At 44.0% G+C, this 18544-nt stretch overlaps 1 protein-coding gene across 3 annotated transcripts; it reads right to left on the bottom strand.

The window, feature by feature from the left end:
* Positions 1-164: 164 nt before the first annotated feature.
* On the bottom strand, positions 165-17973 carry cacng8b (calcium channel, voltage-dependent, gamma subunit 8b). 3 transcript variants are annotated; one of them, XM_048260184.1, is made up of 6 exons: positions 17481-17973; positions 8262-8546; positions 7877-8101; positions 5569-5652; positions 4194-4334; positions 165-2701 (listed from the first exon to the last, which is right to left on the bottom strand). In XM_048260184.1, the coding sequence occupies exons 3-6, from the start codon at positions 8097-8099 to the stop codon at positions 1872-1874; spliced, it is 1278 nt and encodes a 425-aa protein (XP_048116141.1). In that variant the 5' UTR covers positions 8100-8101; positions 8262-8546; positions 17481-17973; the 3' UTR covers positions 165-1871. The 3 variants fall into 3 exon arrangements, with proteins under 3 accessions (XP_048116141.1, XP_048116140.1, XP_048116142.1); XM_048260183.1 differs by lacking the exon at positions 17481-17973 and adding an exon at positions 16714-17329; XM_048260185.1 differs by lacking the exon at positions 17481-17973 and adding an exon at positions 16714-17329 and having other exon boundaries at positions 8262-8541.
* Between the last annotated feature and the right edge of the window lie 571 nt (positions 17974-18544).

Genomic DNA, 18544 nt, shown 5'->3' with positions numbered 1-18544 from the left:
TAAGAGCATGTAGTCACAACAAGAAAAGCAAAGGTCATAAACAAAAATATGACATGAGGTGTGTTGATCCATTTCCCTGATGATACATTTCCCTCCAGTCTGTGGACACGTGCACCTTACAGGCAGAGAAACATCACAGAAGCACAGATGACCACAGTCTAAAGTTGTCTGTAGCTTTTTCTCTCTTTATATATAAAACTCGTGCAATACAGTGTTTGAGTTTATCACACATTTAGATAAACCATTTCATTTTTGTCTAGATACCTGTATGTCTATTCTCAAACTACATACTAAGTATAATCGCCCACATAAATGCTATCTGTGCGCTGTTTTTTTCCCCTCTCCAATTTCCCCTCTTCACAAATAAAAAACACCCCATACTCAATTGGTCTCTATTGCATTCAGTCGTATTCTTGTCCTGTGTCTTGAGTCTAGACAGGGGTTTATTAAGCTGAGGGGGGAAGGGGTGGGGGGGCTGTGAGACCGCTCCTGTGTGCTCACATCCTCTCTCTCTCACAGAAACCGAAAGGTCAGCGGGCTGAAGTTATCAGGTGCAGCACAGTGAAGGTTTGTTTTCAAGGAAGCATCGCCATGGTGATTCGTTCATGGTCACGTGACATAAAGAAGATACACAAGAGAAACATGAGGCACACCCAAGACGTGAGTACTGGGCCCAACCAGGAAGTCAGGGCCACCGGTGTCTGGGTGCCGCCAACAGAAGAGAGGACCGCTATCCCCTGGCCCCCAAACAAATTAAATGAACTCCATCTAACTAGGCTCTATAGACCCCCAAAGAAAGTATCTATAGACTTTGAAAATGTCATTATGCATAAGTACAATGTACATATTCCTTTAGAAAATGTTGGCAAGGCTTTTTTGCTCCACGGATTTTTCTGAAAACGTGGCTACTACTGAAATGAGGAGTTGATTAAATTATTTCTCTTGAGGGCAGTTTGGATGTGAGGAACATTGCCATCCTGTCATCACTTTGTACAAATATATCTCTGATTTCTGTTAATGCCCCCGGAACACAAGAAGACTACAGCTATGTCTGCTACCCATAATCATAATAAAAATAATACTGAAGTGGGTTTATATAAAATTCATAATCAGCTCAACACTTTGTTGGTCAGAAGTTTCAGTCCATCAATTATTTCATCATTCCGTTCACGGTATTGGAAGACAATATACAGTATACACACAAGACTAAACTGCATGTTATCAAAGGGTAGAAAAAAAAAGTTATTTAAATAAAAGCCTCTCCACGCAATAATAATAATAATCATAATAATCATAATAATAATAATAATATAACACTCATTCTTGCACACATTTTTATACACTCATGCTGGACATCAGTGACACAATTGCAGCTCCTGTGTCACTGTGTTAGAAAGTCACAGTTAATGTCTTCAGAAATCAAAAGAGTTGAAAAATTAGAGTCATTCCAAACAAAACACTAGCAACTAATAACCATAAATAATAATCACAACAACAATTGCAGATTAGGACGCACGTCCATTTTTTTTATTATTAAACTAGCAATGTTAGTGCACCCAAAATAAATAATTAAAATATCTCATTTTCACAGTATCCCATAATTATTATTATTATTTTAATTGCATTAAAAAATAAATAATTTATAGGACAAATACCAAAATAAGGTGAAACGCAATGTTGTTGTTGTTGTTATCACTTGGTTATTAGTATTTCTCATCATTTTTTGTGAAATGGCATGGTTACAAGGAGAAATAGATCATTCTATCACTCCTTTTCCTTCTCTCATCATTCCCTGATCCCGATGCCCACATTTCCCATTCCATTTCTCATCACATCTTTTGCTCTCACCCATCTTTCCTCTCTCTCTCTCTCTAAACAGGCGTTGTCTTCCTGTTCAGGGTGTTGGAGTTGCTCTCTCTGTCACCCTTCCCTAACCTATCCAGCGTCCCCATCCCCCTCTCCCGCTCTACGGTGGAGGTGGAGAAAGGTGGAGGCTGGGAGGAGGGAATGGAGTTGGGAAGCGGGGCATTGGAATTGGAGGAATTCTGTACGGCGGAGGGGTTGTGGGACTTGAGCGAGGGCAGGGTGCCGCTCATCATCATGGTGCCGCCCCCGCCGCCCTCCTTGGGGAAGCAGTTGTGGAGCTGGTAGAGGGTGGCGCGGTCCACCGTGCCGTACAGCGGAGGGCCCCCGAGCCCCCCCAGGCCCCCCATCTTGGGGTCGCGGGACAGCGTGTAGAGGGAGATGTCGCCCCCGGGCAGGGCGGTGTGGGAGCGCGAGTGCGGGTTGGGCAGCGTGGACACGGAGATGGGGCCCTGGGACATGAGGCCGGACGGGGGCATGCCGAAGTTCTTCCCCCCGGGCGCGCCCACAGGCGAGGGGTCCCGCGAGCGCGAGGGGTCGGTGGAGCGCGAGCTGGAGCGCGAGCGGCGGCGGAAGCGGTAGCTGGGCAGGCGCAGCATGGCGTGCGTGGTGCTCTTGAAGATGTCGGTGCGCGAGCGGCAGCGCAGCTCCTTGTTCTTCTCGATGTAGATGTTGACCGCCAGCACGCCCACCATCTCGGCCAGGATGAAGGAGAGCCCGCCGAAGTAGAAGGACCAGCCGTACGAGTACTGCCACTTCTTGTCCTCGTCCTTCTTCGGGGAGATGTCGCCCAGCGCGGCCGAGATGTACACAATCACACCAATTATGTTACTCAAGCCTGCACCCAAGGGGAAGACGAGAGAAAAGAGTAATGGTCATCGGTTAAGGTCAGGGCTCCAAAGAAAGCTTGCGCGGATCCCCAACTGAACTGGACATCTGTACGGGCTGCACTAATGTACTTGGGTGTCCTTCATACTTTATTTAGACAGTAATAACGTGATAGAGGACTTGAGAAATGCCCCTGTATTTGTGACTGCCTCCACCAAGGTAGGATAATGCACAGATTAACATTCTGAAGACCTTCCTAAACTCCTGTTTCGGGAGAAGAATTAGCTCAGGGATCACAACAGAGTTTCACACAAACAGCTGCATAAACTGCACACATTATAAGAACCCAAGATAACACTTCACTTGGATTGTAGCCCACAAAGATCATCAGTTAAGATTCAATTTCAATATGGAAAACTATTGTTGAACAATTACTGAACATTACATGAACTAAATCCAAACTCTAACATTGACCTTAACAATAAATTGTAGTTAAAGGCACCCTCAACAAGAATGTCTCTGATTCTCTGAAACTGACCATCTGAAATACCCAGTGGGATGGCGGCTGAGGTTCTCCTCCTTAGTCCTTAAAAACTCATTTTAAAACATTGGAAGGAGACACAGGCCCCAAACTTACAAGAATGGAGGGGACTGATGAGATATTATTTAAACATAGAAAAAGCAATGCATCAAAAAGCAGCAGTTTAATAAAGTATGGCAGGAAATCTACAATGCTTTATGAAGGGTAAAGTAAAGAAAACTGATGAGCTGGCTTTGATGGGGAACCTTTTGTGTTTGTGAGTGTGGATGTTTTGTCTATGTTAGGTGTGTGTATGTGGGGGTGGATGTTTTGTCTATGTTAGGTGTGTGTTTGTGAGTGTGGATGTTTTGTGTATGTTAGGTGTGTGTTTGTGAGTGTGGATGTTTTGTCTATGTTAGGTGTGTGTTTGTGAGTGTGGATGTTTTGTCTATGTTAGGTGTGTGTTTGTGAGTGTGGATGTTTTGTCTATGTTAGGTGTGTGTTTGTGAGTGTGGATGTTTTGTCTATGTTAGGTGTGTGTATGTGGGGGTGGGGTGTAAATAAAAAATAATTCTATATATAAAAAGATATAATATAGAGTAAATGCACTGACAGCAGTCTGTAGATTTCCTGTAGTATTGAATTGTTTGGTTTCGATTTCGGAGGGGGGGGGGGTGCAGTTTACCTGAAACTAGAAAGACAATGGCAGAAGTGCCGTTCATCATATTATGAGGTCATGTGCCATCAAAATGATTTTGGAAACATTATGTAAAAAACTGTTAAGGGTGCCTTTAAGAGAGTCAACAGACAGTTTGTTGATGCAGTCTGTGGGTGGAGTGTGACCGTACCCACTGTAACTGTGGTTACATGTATGGTTCAAGACATCTCCACATTAATACACTCAAACAGACCTGCAGGCAGCCATGATTACACACACATAAGCACACACAAACAACACACAAATCAAACCAACCAGAATTACCTGCAGCTACAAACAGAATTCCTGCCCCCAGGATGATGTTCCTCTTACTCTTGTAGAAGCGGCTAGCAGCTATACACACACCACCCATGAGCAGCAGAATAGCACTGAGGATGGGGAAGATGTTAGAGGCCCTGACCACCCCTGCAGAAAGAGAGAGAGATGGAGGGAGAGGGAGGGAGATGGAGGGAGAGAGGGAGAGGGAGAGAGAGAAAGATGGAGGGAGAGGGAGAGAGATGGAGGGAGAGAGGGAGAGGGAGAGAGAGAAAGATGGAGGGAGAGAGAGAGAAAGAGAGTGAGAGAGAGAGGGAGGGAGAAGGACAGAGGAAGAGGGAGAGAGAGAGAGAGAGAGAGAGGGAGAGAAATATTAGAGGGTAAAGATAGAAAAGAGGATGCCCAGGCATGGAGGATAGCGTCAGGGGAATCGAGTTGGTGAGATGAAAAATGAGGAGGCGCAGAAGGTTGTGAGAGGAGGGAGAGAAACAGGGTGGCACGTGGAGGTAGGCAGGGAGGGGGAGAAGAGACATGACAAGGCGATCAAGACGGTGAAGGAAAAGTGGCCGAGAGAGAAAGAGCAAAAGTTGACTGAACGAAGGTTAATGAAAAGGTCTTTCGATCCCAACGCGCCCAGCTGAGGAAATTAATTACCATAGAATTATGAGACTGAATAATTAAATCATAACCATCTAGAGATTAAAAAAAAGCTTTAGCAGTAGAATACACTAGAGCAAATTACCATTCCTCTGAGGACCGTTCCTGCCATCTGGGTATGTGTGTATGTGTGCGTGTAGTGGGAGGTATTGTATATACAGTACATATGAGTGTATTTGTGGAGATGGGATATGGGGTGTTTGTTCTTGTTTGTGTATGGCATGTGTGTGTTTGTGTATTGTATGTGTGTGTTTGTGTATGGCATGTGTTTGTTTGTTTATGGTATGTGTTTGTTTGTGTGTTGTAGCAGAAAAAAACTGCTCAGAAGAATGCCTTTGAAAGGCATTCCACAGACTCTTAAATGTGAGTTATGACTATCAGGTGACCACTTATTGTGCTCTCACTTCCTTTAAACTGCACAGTGAACTCTTACCTGATGCAGCCTTATTCATATTGCAGATCCTACAGTTTCATTCATGGTCATTCACTTCCACAATTTCAGCTCTCACTAACTCACCAATGCAAATCTATTACCGATATAGACCTAGTTTAGGCTCAAATTTCTAAATAATAGTATTAAAGTTGCACTTCCTGCTGGGCACATAATTAAATCCATATCTCTAACATCTACTCTTCAGAGACATGCGTTATTTTACACAAAAATTCAATATGTTTTGGTTTAAAATCCTGCACCACACTGCACTGACAAGATGTAAGGCTCTCTTACGCAAAACATATTCGGCTCCATCGTGGTCAAAGTCTGCGTCCTCCGGGAAGTGATTGATCTGAGAGCACACTCCCCTTTTGGATCCTGGGCGAGGGAAAGAGGAGAGGAGAGCTGCTTATTGGATTTATAATACATCTGAGGTGAGGGTAAGTGTATGCGTATGTCACACTCTTTCCCATTCACACACAGACAGGCACATAGATTACAGTAACACACACACACACACAGACAATGACACACACACACACACACACACACACAGACAGACAATGACACACACACACACACAGATGCACACAGACACACTCACAGAGACACACACAGACACACACACACACAGCAGGGCCCTGGAGACATGCAGGCAGATGGATAGCTACCCACTCCAGTCCCGCGGGTCTACTGCAGACACACAGATGGACGAACGGACGGACGAACATGACTGGTGTTGACGGATGGAGTGGGGGTGTGATGGAATGATGAAACGGACGGATGAAGAGAGCGACAGATGCAGGGGACAGGAGTCTCCTGTACTGCTTTTCCTAGCTGTGTTCATTTTCTCCCTCTCTCTTTCTCTTTACCTCTCCCCATGGACACTGGTCTGCGAGAGCAAGAGCGAGCGAGAGAGAGAGAGAGAGAGAGAGAGAGAGAGAGAGAGAGAGAGGAATGGGAAGGGACAAGTGGGAGAAGCATAAACTTTGCCCAAAGGAGAAACTGTGCCTGATATTCTGGGCACACCAACTTTGGCCCGCAAAAAACAGCACTGCTGTGGCCACACACAAGACACAAGACCACAGTGGAGCCACTGAGTCACTCAGGCCGCTCAGTGCCCCTGTCCACCCACCGGCCGCCTGCCCAGAGAGGACCGCACCACCGCTGGCTTCCCATCACCCACGCCTCTCACATCCATTCATCTGATTGGGCTCGGCCGCCACGGCACACCATCAGCCGCGCAAGGTGAGCCGTGACATCAATTATGTAGAGCCAAAATGGCCCCGCTTTCCACTCCACCTGCTCTCCTGCTCGCATGGCCACGGCGGCTGCTGCTGCTGCTGCTGCCGCCACTGCTGCTGAGGATCCATCTTGGCTCAACACACGCTGCCGACGTCAAGGATTACTTGACCTCTAAACTGTGCCAAGAGTGCACGTCTGCTACGCTTGCACCAGAGCGAGAGAGGAGGAGTGAAGTGAAGAGAAAAGTGAAGAGAGAGAGAGAGGACGGGAATGAGAGTTGGAGGGAAGAGAGCAGCACTGTGGTGCTCAAAGGGCAAGCTTATCTCTAATTGAGTGCTTTGTTATTAGGGAGCTTAGACCTAAGGACAAATTAGCTTTGCACAATGACCAGCAGCAGAGTGTGTTGTGCCAGTTTAGTGTGAAGATAGGGTGTGAGGTACTTAAACATTCCCAGGATAGCTCCTCTAAACCCTACTTCAGATCGGCTAGCATGGCTTCCCTTCAGATTTCACATTTTCCAAGCCGTACATGAAGCATATGACATAACACTGTCACCCTTGACAGGCTTAGCATGTCTTAGCACATCTGTAGCATCATTTGCAAAAATCCTCTGGCCCCACCATCTCAAAAACATGATACTACTAGCTGATGCTACATTTTAAAAAAATGGAGACACAAAACTAGATGTAGTGGCTTATCAGAGTTGGCCTTTTCAGACAGTCAATTTGTCCTTTTCAGTGCAGGATATTTGTGTTGTAAGTGGTGCAGCCAACTGTCGTTGAAACAGGGAAGGCAGACCAGCTGGCATGTGCTGGATTGCTGTTTGCAGCTTTTGACACTTACAGAGAGATTTCTCTAGATGTGTAACACCAACAGTGATGAATGACATAACATACAGTAGAACAAGAGGGCAACACACAACATATAAACAGCAGACATTCAATTAATGTTCACAGCACAAACAGCATAGGAATACATAAGATCATATCATTTGAAAATATTGGAATATTGGAATAAATGTAAATGTATTACATACAAGAAAAGTACTGCACATATGTGCATCCATTGAGATTTCCAACTAGCTTGCTTTTACACTATAGTGAATGCTTTCAATCTTGAAATGCAAAATACATGTAATTATGTATCATAAATAGGACTGCTGTGGATACATTGTTGTATACTTGTGTGTATGTGTCTATTGATGAAGTGTACAAAAGAGCCTGTGAGATGTACAGAACCAAACTGGGTCCTAAAGATGTACAGAACCAAACTGGGTCCTAAAGAGCCTGTAAGGTGTAGAGAACCAAACTGGGTCCTAAAGACCCTGTGAGCTGTAGAGAACCAAACTGGTTCTAACCCTCCAGGCAGCAGATCCTCCAGAGGCCCGAGTGGGTGAGGGCGCCGGGGTCCTTCTTGTCCTTGTTGTGCGGGTCATCCTGCGACGAGTTGGTTGTGCTGTTGCAGATTGTTGCACGTGAGTACAGCCAGTAGTCCGTGCCGATTGCCACCGTCATCAGGCCGAAGGATGCGAAGGCACCCACGATGGTGAGAAGAATCTGGATGCCCTTCTCACACACCATGCCTCCAGAGGAAAAAAGAGAACAGAAAGAGAGAGAAATGTCACCTAGCTATTCACCCACCGCCTCCAGATACAAAGGCCCATCGCTTCATTGCTGGGGATGGTATGACTGTAAAGGCCAACTAGCACACAAATGTCCTCTCACTCTTCTCAATCTTCTTACCTGACGGCGAGTTTCTGTCCTTCGACTCAATTTTGAAATCTTTTTTTTCCTCGTTAATGAAGAATCGGCTGTCCCTTCAATCCGGGCAGCATCCATCGACTGTCTTCGCTCTCTTCCCCCACTCCCTCACACTTTTTCGGTCTCCCACACACAAGTGCACTTCTCTGCCTCTGTGACTTTCCACCGTGGGGCGACTTTGGCGAAAACTTCGTTCCTTCGCTCTTGACGTCAAGCTTTTAATCTACTTGCTCAGAGTGGCGGACATGGCGTTTCAAGCCGACTGTTCTGGAACACAAAAGACACACAGGGACAAAGCACAAGGTAGTTTGGGGCTAGTTGTTTATTGTCCCATCTGCCTCATGGATTGTCTAGCTGGAGTTCATTTGAGTGAAAAAGGCAGTGTTGTCTGAATGAAGTAGAGGGGGGGGGGGCAGGGTGAAGTCTATGTTGTTGCCATGGTAACATTGACTTCCAAAGTCTGGATCAGCATAGGGTGGTAGAGAGAGTGATGAAATGTGTATGTGTGTGTGTGTGTGTGTGTGTGTGTGTATGCGTATGGGAGTGGGGGGAGAGAGTGAGCAGGAAGTGTATTATGTGTAAAAGAAAGTGAATGAGTTAAAACAGGAGAACAGATGAGGGTTGTGTTTTCATAAATGAAAGGAGTAGGACAGAAAAAAGAGCAAGTGGCAGCCTGACAGAGAGACTGAGAGAGGGACAGGAGGGGACGGAGCGAGGGAGGGCAGAGAAAAAGAATGATATATTGAGTCATCCACACTCAGCTCTGCACCAGGGGATTAGAGACACAAACACAAACGAGAGTTTGACTCTGTAGTGTCAGTGGGAATAATATTATGCCTACTAAGACATTTGGACCAAACAGGAGACACAATCACTGGATGTCAGTACTAGAAAGCCCCCTTAACAGCGCCATGCTCACTGGGAAAACCACACCAAACTCAGCACCAATCATGCAGCACGCATAATTTAGCAAACATGATTTAGCAAACATAACGCAGCCTCGGTCTAGTCTCTTAATATTTTATGATGCAATATGGCACCGTGATCAAAATAGGTTATATCCTGTTTGTATTGTCAAGGCCTGAGCATGGATCTGTGGCAGACGGTGCAGAATTTCTCCCCAGACAAACAAACACATGCACCAAAAACCAAGCCGTTTGACAAACACATCAGCAGTTTGTACAAAGAGTTGAGACACCCAGGCTACCCACTAAATCCTCTAAAACATTTACAACCTTTTAGAGGTATGATGTATGATGTTTAAGCAACAAACGCACACTGTATGATGTTTAAGCAACAAACGCACAATCTTGGTGTAAATGGCTTCCTCAGTCAAGTGCACAAGGGTCAACAGTAAGCTACAGCAGTAGCAATTTCAATATTCTGTCAATGCTAGCTAGCTGATAGCCAACTACACATAAGTACTCAAACACCAACATAAACCATACAACATGATACAAAACATTCTGTCTAATGAAAAATGCACTAGTAGTAGTGCATTTGGCACCATGATAACCTCCACCTTCCCACAGAAAACAGAACAAGGGCCTATTCTATCTAAAGCAAATCCCCACTGTATAAGATAGAAGATGTTATCCACACTTCCCATGATCAACACCCCTGCACCAGGCTATCTGGCTGATACTCACTGGGCTGTTGCGGGATACATAAATCATACTGAAGGAAAATGGGTACTGTCGCCCTAACACTGACAAATACAACGAGGCTATTTTGCTGAATGCAGCACAGTACATCAAGAGCAAAAGTATTTGGGGCCAGTTAAAGGTTTGCTTTGCATATTCGTATAGGGACAACAAGCAACTGTAGGCCAAGCAATGGTGAAATTATAATCATTTTAACCGTATGAATATGCAATCTCTCCCTGTTTGTAAAAAACAAGATGTATTGTTTGACAGTTTGTTTCGTCACTTAAAATTGAATATGTTTTTTACTGGACACTTATTCCTGCTGTAATCATAAGGTCTTTGTGATTATGGTGATCATCAAATACACACACACACACACACACAACTAAACAGTTGCCACTGATGATTTCTGAACAAGTGTTTGCACACATGCTTACCAACACATTGTGTCACAAGCTGATAATTAGTGCTTCACAGTCATCTGATTAACGCTGCTGTGAAAGCACGCCGGCAGTGAGCCCAGCCATGCGTAATATATTTATTCATATTACCAGGCCTACCTATGTCCAAAGGCCTCAGTGCAGAGAGACACAGATGGACAAATGGATGGATGGACCTACCTATGTCCAAAGGCCTCAGTACAGAGAGAAACCAATTCAGCAGCCAAGGTGGCTACTTTCCACAAATGTGTCAATTGCAGTGTTCAACAGCTTTGTGCCATAGATATTATGACTTGTCACTGTGCTATAGGCTAATAATGGATGGTCTCTTGGCTTATTATTCACTCATTATAAGTGACTTTGTCAAACTATACACCTTGAGTAACCCTTCATAATGATTGGAAAATTAACCATTTTATTTTCGACAAACTAAAGCCCAAACCTATGTAAGGGATAATGTATTGTCCGCCGGTAATTATCAGAAAATAAGTCCCGACAGGGAGAACAGAACCCCGACGCGCATCGGAGGGGTTTTGCTTCGACCTGAAGGGACTTATTTTCTGATAATTACCGGCGGACAATAGCCTGGCTAGCGCCACCACTTCTCAATGAGACGTGGTCTGGGAACCAAACGTTCATTTTCTCGTATTTGAAAAAAATACCCAGATCCGTTTATTGGGTGCCACGGATGTCTATCAAATGCGTCTGTGCATAGCTCATCTTCGTCTTGCTTTCCCCCCTGTTCTGTGATTGGTTCCCTATCTCAGGCGAAAATTTGCTCCATGGTCTCCCGAACATTGGGAAGGTCCATTCATGTGAATGGAACTTTCTGCAGCACTCTGAAGAGCCGTGTAATAAGTCTTTATAGGTTTGGGCTTTAGTTTATGTGTCGCGTCGGGGGTTCTGTTCTCCCTGTCGGGACTTATTTTCTGATAATTACCGGCAGACAATACATTATCCCTTACTTAATTCATAATTATGAGAAACAGATGTGATTGTTATAATTTATGAGTCTAAAATCATTTGAGAATAACTTGTGCAATGATCATGACAAAGTGTGCCTATTATGACTTGGCACTAAGCGCTTAGAGGAAGCAACAGAGAGTCATCACTGCTTCAGACTTTGGAAAAGAATCCAAATCTTTGCACAGACAGACTTGCACCTTTTGCCCACTGCAGCATCCATCACACCAGCTGCAGACCCAGCAGGCATTTTAATAATAACAACATAATATTATGATTTCCTGCACAGAACTAAAATAGAATCTTTGTAGATCACACACATAACATCAAAAACATCATATAATCTGTTAAAGCTCTAAACGTCTATAAGCACTTTGTAAATCTGAGAGACTGACATTTCATTTGGGTATTATTTACTATTGATTCAACATCATTCTAAATTAATTATGTCACTTATTGTTTTTTCAATACTAGCTTTCAAATTGGCACAGTATTTTTACCACAAGTTAATTACTGGAATTGAAATCAATAATTACTTAATCATTTGTACTACACTCTTTGATAAAGGAAACGGTTCCAAATCACACCATAAAACAGACAAATCCTATATCTATTTTAGTCTTACTTTCAATTGGGTCAGAATATCTTTCAGCCGCAAAATAGAAACCCTACTAAACTGCTGAAGAAAACACCAAGCACAGGCTTGTTTGACTTTGACAAAATGCCTGTTGGCCCCGGTGATGCTCCTGTCACTTTGCAACTACCACTGCAACACGGGCTGAACAGGCCCACTCCAACGTCTCATCTTATGTTAGCAGAAACAGCCCCTCCATAGTATTCAGCTCTTCGGTTAACATAAAAAATAAAACATGACTAGGGCTTTTCACGTGATTTCATGGTTTTAATGAACAATTTAGTGATAAGGGCTGAGTTAAATAAGGGGTAATAAGGGCTGAGTTAACAGTACATAAATAAATAAACAAAAATGAAAACTGACAATCCACAACTGACATCCAAAGCACAGCACAACAAATAATGGAATTTCATCCTTTAAAGACAAACGACAAAAAAACAGATGTGAAAAAAAGTCTGCAAACTGGGAGAGAAATTAGGCATGCTGGCTGCACACCTGAGCTCAGTCATAACTGCTTTGCATGTGTGTCACCCTGAGCTATGTTCTTTCATTATACTCTGGAGAACAACGGATAAAAACATCAACATCCACCTTTCTGAGTGACTGACTCAAAGCCTACTGAAACAGCACCTTGCCTACCTTCATCTTATTTCAGTGCACAGTTGCACCTTCTGTTGTATTGACTCAGTACATGTATGCACTGACACTCCTCCTCACTGTTTCAATTTCCACAGCAACACAAACTGCACTGATTAAATACACATCTGCTTAGCATTCATTTAAAAGCCCTATCAGGTGCTTCTCCTGCTTATTGGTGTTAGCGTCACCTACAAGGTAAATTCATGGACCACGGTCCCCCCCTCTCACCGATACAACACAAACAAGGCTTGTTGTAGTTGTCAAATAAATGTCATCCTGATTAGTCTAAGTACTGCTGTGTAATTAGCGCTGCCCAAATGCGAACCCTTACATTTGGGCCATAAGACAGGCTGCACATGAGTGAGCAGCGCAGCGCCAGTCTCCAGGAGAGACGGGGGAAGAATGTGCAGGAGGGTCCTGGAGGGAAAAGTCACACCGCACCGTCTCCTATTATTACATACCTCAGCACACACAGCCCTAATGACTGACCAACATACTACAGACGTAACACAACCACCACACCGACAAACTTCAGTCCGGAAATGACCAAGCCAGCCAACTCTCTGTCCTGGCGTGAGACTAGCTATCTACCTTTCAGAGATTATAGCCGCACTTTGCCATTTGTTTGCAAAACATGGGTGCATGTATCTGCTGCGATAATACAAAAAGAAAACCAGTGGAACTGTGGAAAAAATACAACTAAAAACAAAACCAAGAAAATAACCACATGAATCACCTCAAACACTAGTGGGTTTAGAGAAGTTCATTCTGAGACAGAGTGAAAAGACACTGTAGTAAAGTTTTCCAACACCCCCTCGTACTCCAACCCATCACTTGACGTATGTGTGCTTTCACAGATTATATATTCATCCCACATTCATACTTTATAAAACACAGAAGTCCACTCTGTAGGTAAGAAACGTCTGGTTTGTTGGTAAGAATTTCCTTACAACCACAGTCAATACTAAGATAGTTCAGACAAAGAGTATAGAAGTACCTCTATACTTATATACTCTTTGGTACAGAGGATGTAAAATTGGTCTAAATACATTTAAAGGCCAAACTGCACTGGGACTGTGCTGAATCAAGCTTTTAAAATGTGTTGCTGCTTTAATAGTCTACTTTTGTATGCCATCCATCAAGCCATCCATCTTTGTATCCATCCATCCCTATCTCTCCTCTATCAGTCCATCCATCCCTATATCTCCTCTATCAGTCCATCCATTTCCATCCCCCCCTTTCCGCTACTCCTTCTCAATTTAGCCCTGTGCCCAGCCTCCCCTCCCTGTCCCCTCGGCCATGATTAGAATAAAGGACCCTCACAGATGCCTTCACGCTCCTGCGCCGCTACACCTGTTTGACAGCAGCTCAACCCCCATGTCAGGCCCCCAGCGTCCTCCACGTCAGGGTACACATGGCTGACTCCCCACTCCCCGCGCTCACGGCACAGGTGGCATCGGGACGGTATGAATGGGAATGACCGCAACTGTCACCAAAGTGAAATGAGATGAGCATTAATATTCCATAAATATTAATCGTACATATTTTAATACTGTACAGGGGTCACCTGTGAATTTCCGATGAGCCCGATGATTTCTAAGTGGCGCGAGTTAAATATCAAACTGTAATTTGAAAGCTTGTGATAAGGTGGTCGGAGATCTAACCTTGAATGTAAAATGTGAATCTGATTAAAGTTTTTATTGAAGCCTCCAAGCTGAGTCTACAGGCTCTCAGTCTCCGAGGATGCCTAAACAAGTCTTAGAGTTAATTATTAGAACCTCTCAAGGGTCTTTACAAAACCTTACCTCATGCTTCCTCTTTTCCATCCCCTTCATACCTGGGCAGTTGTGCACTTAGCCTACTTATTTCTCCTCATCATTCTAGTGGCAGAAGCAGAACATGTAAAGTTAAATGACAGCTTTCTGACATGAGCACTTTCTTATCTTTAGTGCACTCTGGGAACTAGTATAGGTGCCACTAAGTGTCGGAGAAAGAATGCGTTGATCCTTTATCATAATCTCTATGTGATATAAGTGATATTCAGACAGAATGTCAAAGTACAGTACAAAAGAGAGAGAGAGAGAGAGAGAGAGAGTGGGAGTAAGAAATTGTTGTCTCATTGAATTATGGACATGCCTTTGGACCTTATGGACAATTGCATTGCCCAAAATACATTGCAAATGCAAAATCATGCATCCTGCACAGATACAAGACACAAGCCGGCGCAGGATGAGAGGCTGCATAGACCATGGAGTCTCACTGGAAATGATTGTACACCAAAGACAGGTCCTGCTGCACTGCTGCTCTGCTTCAGCAATAGTTGTGCGAGTATGTCACACATCTCTAGTCCTGGGGAGGCTCTCATAAAGCCAATCAGCAGACATTTTCACAGAGTGAATGGGCCTGATGAGTAGCATAGAGCCTAATTAACCCCAGTCATGTAAAATTGCCTTTCACTGTGATAGCATTTCAAAATGTCGAATGAATTATCTCGCCAACCATATTTATCGAGAAGATAAGGATCTACGCATCAATGCAGCCATCCGGTGGGAGAACTGGCTTTGGTGATTGCATTCAAAGACTTTACATGTACTCTGACTAGGTAACACATCAAACCATCAGTTAAGTGGCTAGAGTGAAATGTATAATTTTTGGCAATATGTTGAGGGGGGAATGTTTGCAATCTTTCTGGCCATTAGCAACATCTGACACAGAGAGGGAAATTAACCTGCTTCTTGCAGCCAGAAATATCACTTGACCAGGTTACTGATAATCCTTGGTTACACTTGGAAGGAATCTGAGTGACCCAGGATTTAAGTTTATTCATAGACACTTCAGATAAGAGCAGCACTCACAAGCACAAGCCGGGCATCAACTTTTTATGAGGCCCAGGGAAAAGAGGCGAAGCACAATTTTTGGCATTAGGCCTTTTTTTTCCAGATAATTACATGCGAATGCTCTTTCCTCAAGGAAAAAAAGATGGAAGCATCCTAATTCCTTCTGTAAGCTTCTTCAAGACTTCACATCACATGATCACACGGGAAAGCTTTTCTACACATCCTGTAGAAAAAAAAACATCGACACTGAAAGAGGTTACAAGATGTGGAAGAGTTGCTATGGGCAATAGTCAAAGCACTGCAGCTGACACCTCATTACACTAATAGGTGTTGGGACCCTGAGTTTTACCGCTGTGTTCATTTTGCATTATCAAAATGTAATATGCTGTGAGACACATGTTTTGCCATGTGTTGGGGGCACATTGTTTCAGTCATTATTTAAGTCAATGGAGTTGTGTGCCAAATCTAAGTCACAGCCGAACAGGGAAAATAAGGTAATTGGTAGCTTTATCGTATAAGGCAGAGGGCCTCTTGACAACCTGACAGAAAGCTGCATGTTCCAGGTCATGTGGTCTGCTATGAATGAAACATGCAGGAATTACTTACTCCTATTGCAAATACTACGCAAGGCCAACCTTTTACTGACAGACGAATGAAGATGGCATATATATGACATATATCTGTTCCAAATAAGCTGTTTGTGGAAGATGCGTATTGAGGAGGCTTGTACACCGATGCGGACTGCAGTGCATTCATTAGAGGCTAACTACCGTAGAGCTTGGAGCTCTCCACGGGCTGAAAATGGATGCCCGGTACAGTACGTGTAACGAACGGAGACACACCAATCATTCTGAGCACTTTGTTTTGAAATCTTCTGGACGAGTCCACAATTGCCCGCCAAAGAAGCAACTGCTGTAATAACAATTGCTGGCATGCGTTTTACTGTCTACACACGCTATTTAGTTGGTATGCTTGCACATACATAATGAATATAAGGCGCTCGTTGATTTGCAGCATCAGGAATGCATTTGTCAATTTAATTACATAACTCGATGTTTTCTCGGTGGCAAACCTTAGCATAACTCAAATTGCGAAGAACAGCGAATTTTACGCTGAATGAAAAATCTAGTTGAGCTTGCATTTTGTCATTGATCGCATAGCCCACCACTCGTAACATACTAAATGTACACGTGAATGAATCCTGTGCGAGCTTGAAGGCGCAGAGAGGAGAAGCCTCCTTAAAGACATACGTTTGCTATTTTAAGGAAGTCTTACCAGTTCAGTTGGTATTTCGGACACCTTTTCGAAGAACGTCGGACTCCCAAGAAGGAGATGAAGACAGAGAAGAAATTGAGGGGGTGGCCGTGAAACAACCGAAATATCGATATGATGAGTGAGTGGAGTGTAGCGGTTCTGACCAGAGACTCTTGTGTCCGCCTTTGAAATTATATCGTCAAGTCTTTACAGAAAATATAAATTAGACTACTCATATGGCGGTATGGTTTAGAACCGATATTCAGCGCACATGCGGACACGTCACTAGAACACGAATTTGTCTACAGTCCATGTAGCCTAGCCAATGCGTGCGTATCCTCAGTGAAATGCTTGTCCCCCTCCCTTGCCGTTGCGCTCGCTGTCTGACTGTTCGTTTCTCAACCACTCTCACACTGAGACATCGACGTAAGCAACTTGTCGCATCCCAACTCTTAAATGATGCTAACGGAAATAATTGCATACAGTGATATAGGCTACCTAGCAGACGCTGTGTTGCTTGCTTAGACGAAAAACATTACCCCTCATTCTCGCGTCAAATATTCTCGGAAACCAATCGTTCAGAGCGTGATTACTGGAGCGTACACAAATGTTGTGTATGTGTGTGTGTGTGTGTGAGAGAGAGAGAGAGAGAGAGAGAGTATGTGTTTCTGTTTGACAGCAATGCATCGTACTCATTGCCGTAATCGTCATTGTGGTTACCCTGAACGGACTAAACATTGCAAGGGGGCTGTACGGATGTTTTTCAAATTAAATGCAGTGTATCTTACCGGGGCAAGAACAGTAGTATTTGAGTTCCGCAGAGAGAAGGGGGGTTGGAGAGAGAGAGAGAGAGAGAGAGAGCGAGAGAAGAAATGGCAGGGAAACATCAGAGATGAAAGGTTGACGCCGAACGATGCCTCATTAGACGCGTTTTCTTGTGTCAAGATGCTTGTTTCTGTTTCCTGTATCTCCTTTTCTTCGTCCCAATCTTTTCCAACCTGAAGGCTGACCACAACTGGACATTCCTGTTGCCTGGCCTTTTTGACATTGGCATGCAGATGCAAAATGATACCTAGGGATGTCGGAAGACCCATGCAGTGGGGTACTTGATGATACGCTTAGATTGGCAGTGGGCTTCCTAGTGTAAAAATCGCAGGGTCCTACATTTTCAAAAAGCGTGTATAATGAAATGTAGTGTTTAGCCTAATAATTGTTTCTCGCTGAAGACAGGTCTCATTAACGGACTGACGAAAGTAACACCAACAGCGAGAGTGACTAAATTGAGATTCTTTAGTGCACTATGACCTTCAATGCTTTTCCCGACCACCCCCACCCCCTCTCTGTCGCTCGCTCCATCACTCTCGCATGGAGCTAGAGCAGGGAAGGACTAATGCAGAGTGACAGGTCTTTCATGCATTAATGGTGATGGTGAAAAGAGAGATTCACTCAATCCCAGAGTGGTGCCTATACACAGACCTGCATACAAACACACACACAGGCTTGCAATTTCACGACCACAAATGCAGAGATATGCACAATGTTCACATTTTCACTGGTTATTCTTAAGCCTACGGTGGTCACTTTACTCTTCTGCAGACCTCCAACTCAAAGGGTGACACAAACATATTCTCTCTCTCTCTCTCTCTCTCTCTATTATGCACAACAAAAAGAGAAACTTTACATCACACACACACACACACACACACACACACACACATCATGTGTTCATAGCATTATACGAACACACATCAAAAGTCCTAACTAAACACTGAGCAGAAAGCGATTGTGCTCCAGGACACAGTAATCCTACAGCTTGTCTCCACAAAACTACAGCAATACATTTACCCAATAA

The sequence above is a fragment of the Alosa alosa genome, chromosome 13 (genome assembly GCF_017589495.1).
Source record: "Alosa alosa isolate M-15738 ecotype Scorff River chromosome 13, AALO_Geno_1.1, whole genome shotgun sequence".
Lineage (NCBI taxonomy): Eukaryota > Metazoa > Chordata > Actinopteri > Clupeiformes > Clupeidae > Alosa > Alosa alosa.
The sequence above is the reverse complement of the archived record's forward strand: the minus strand, read 5'-3'. Positions and strand labels throughout refer to the sequence as shown.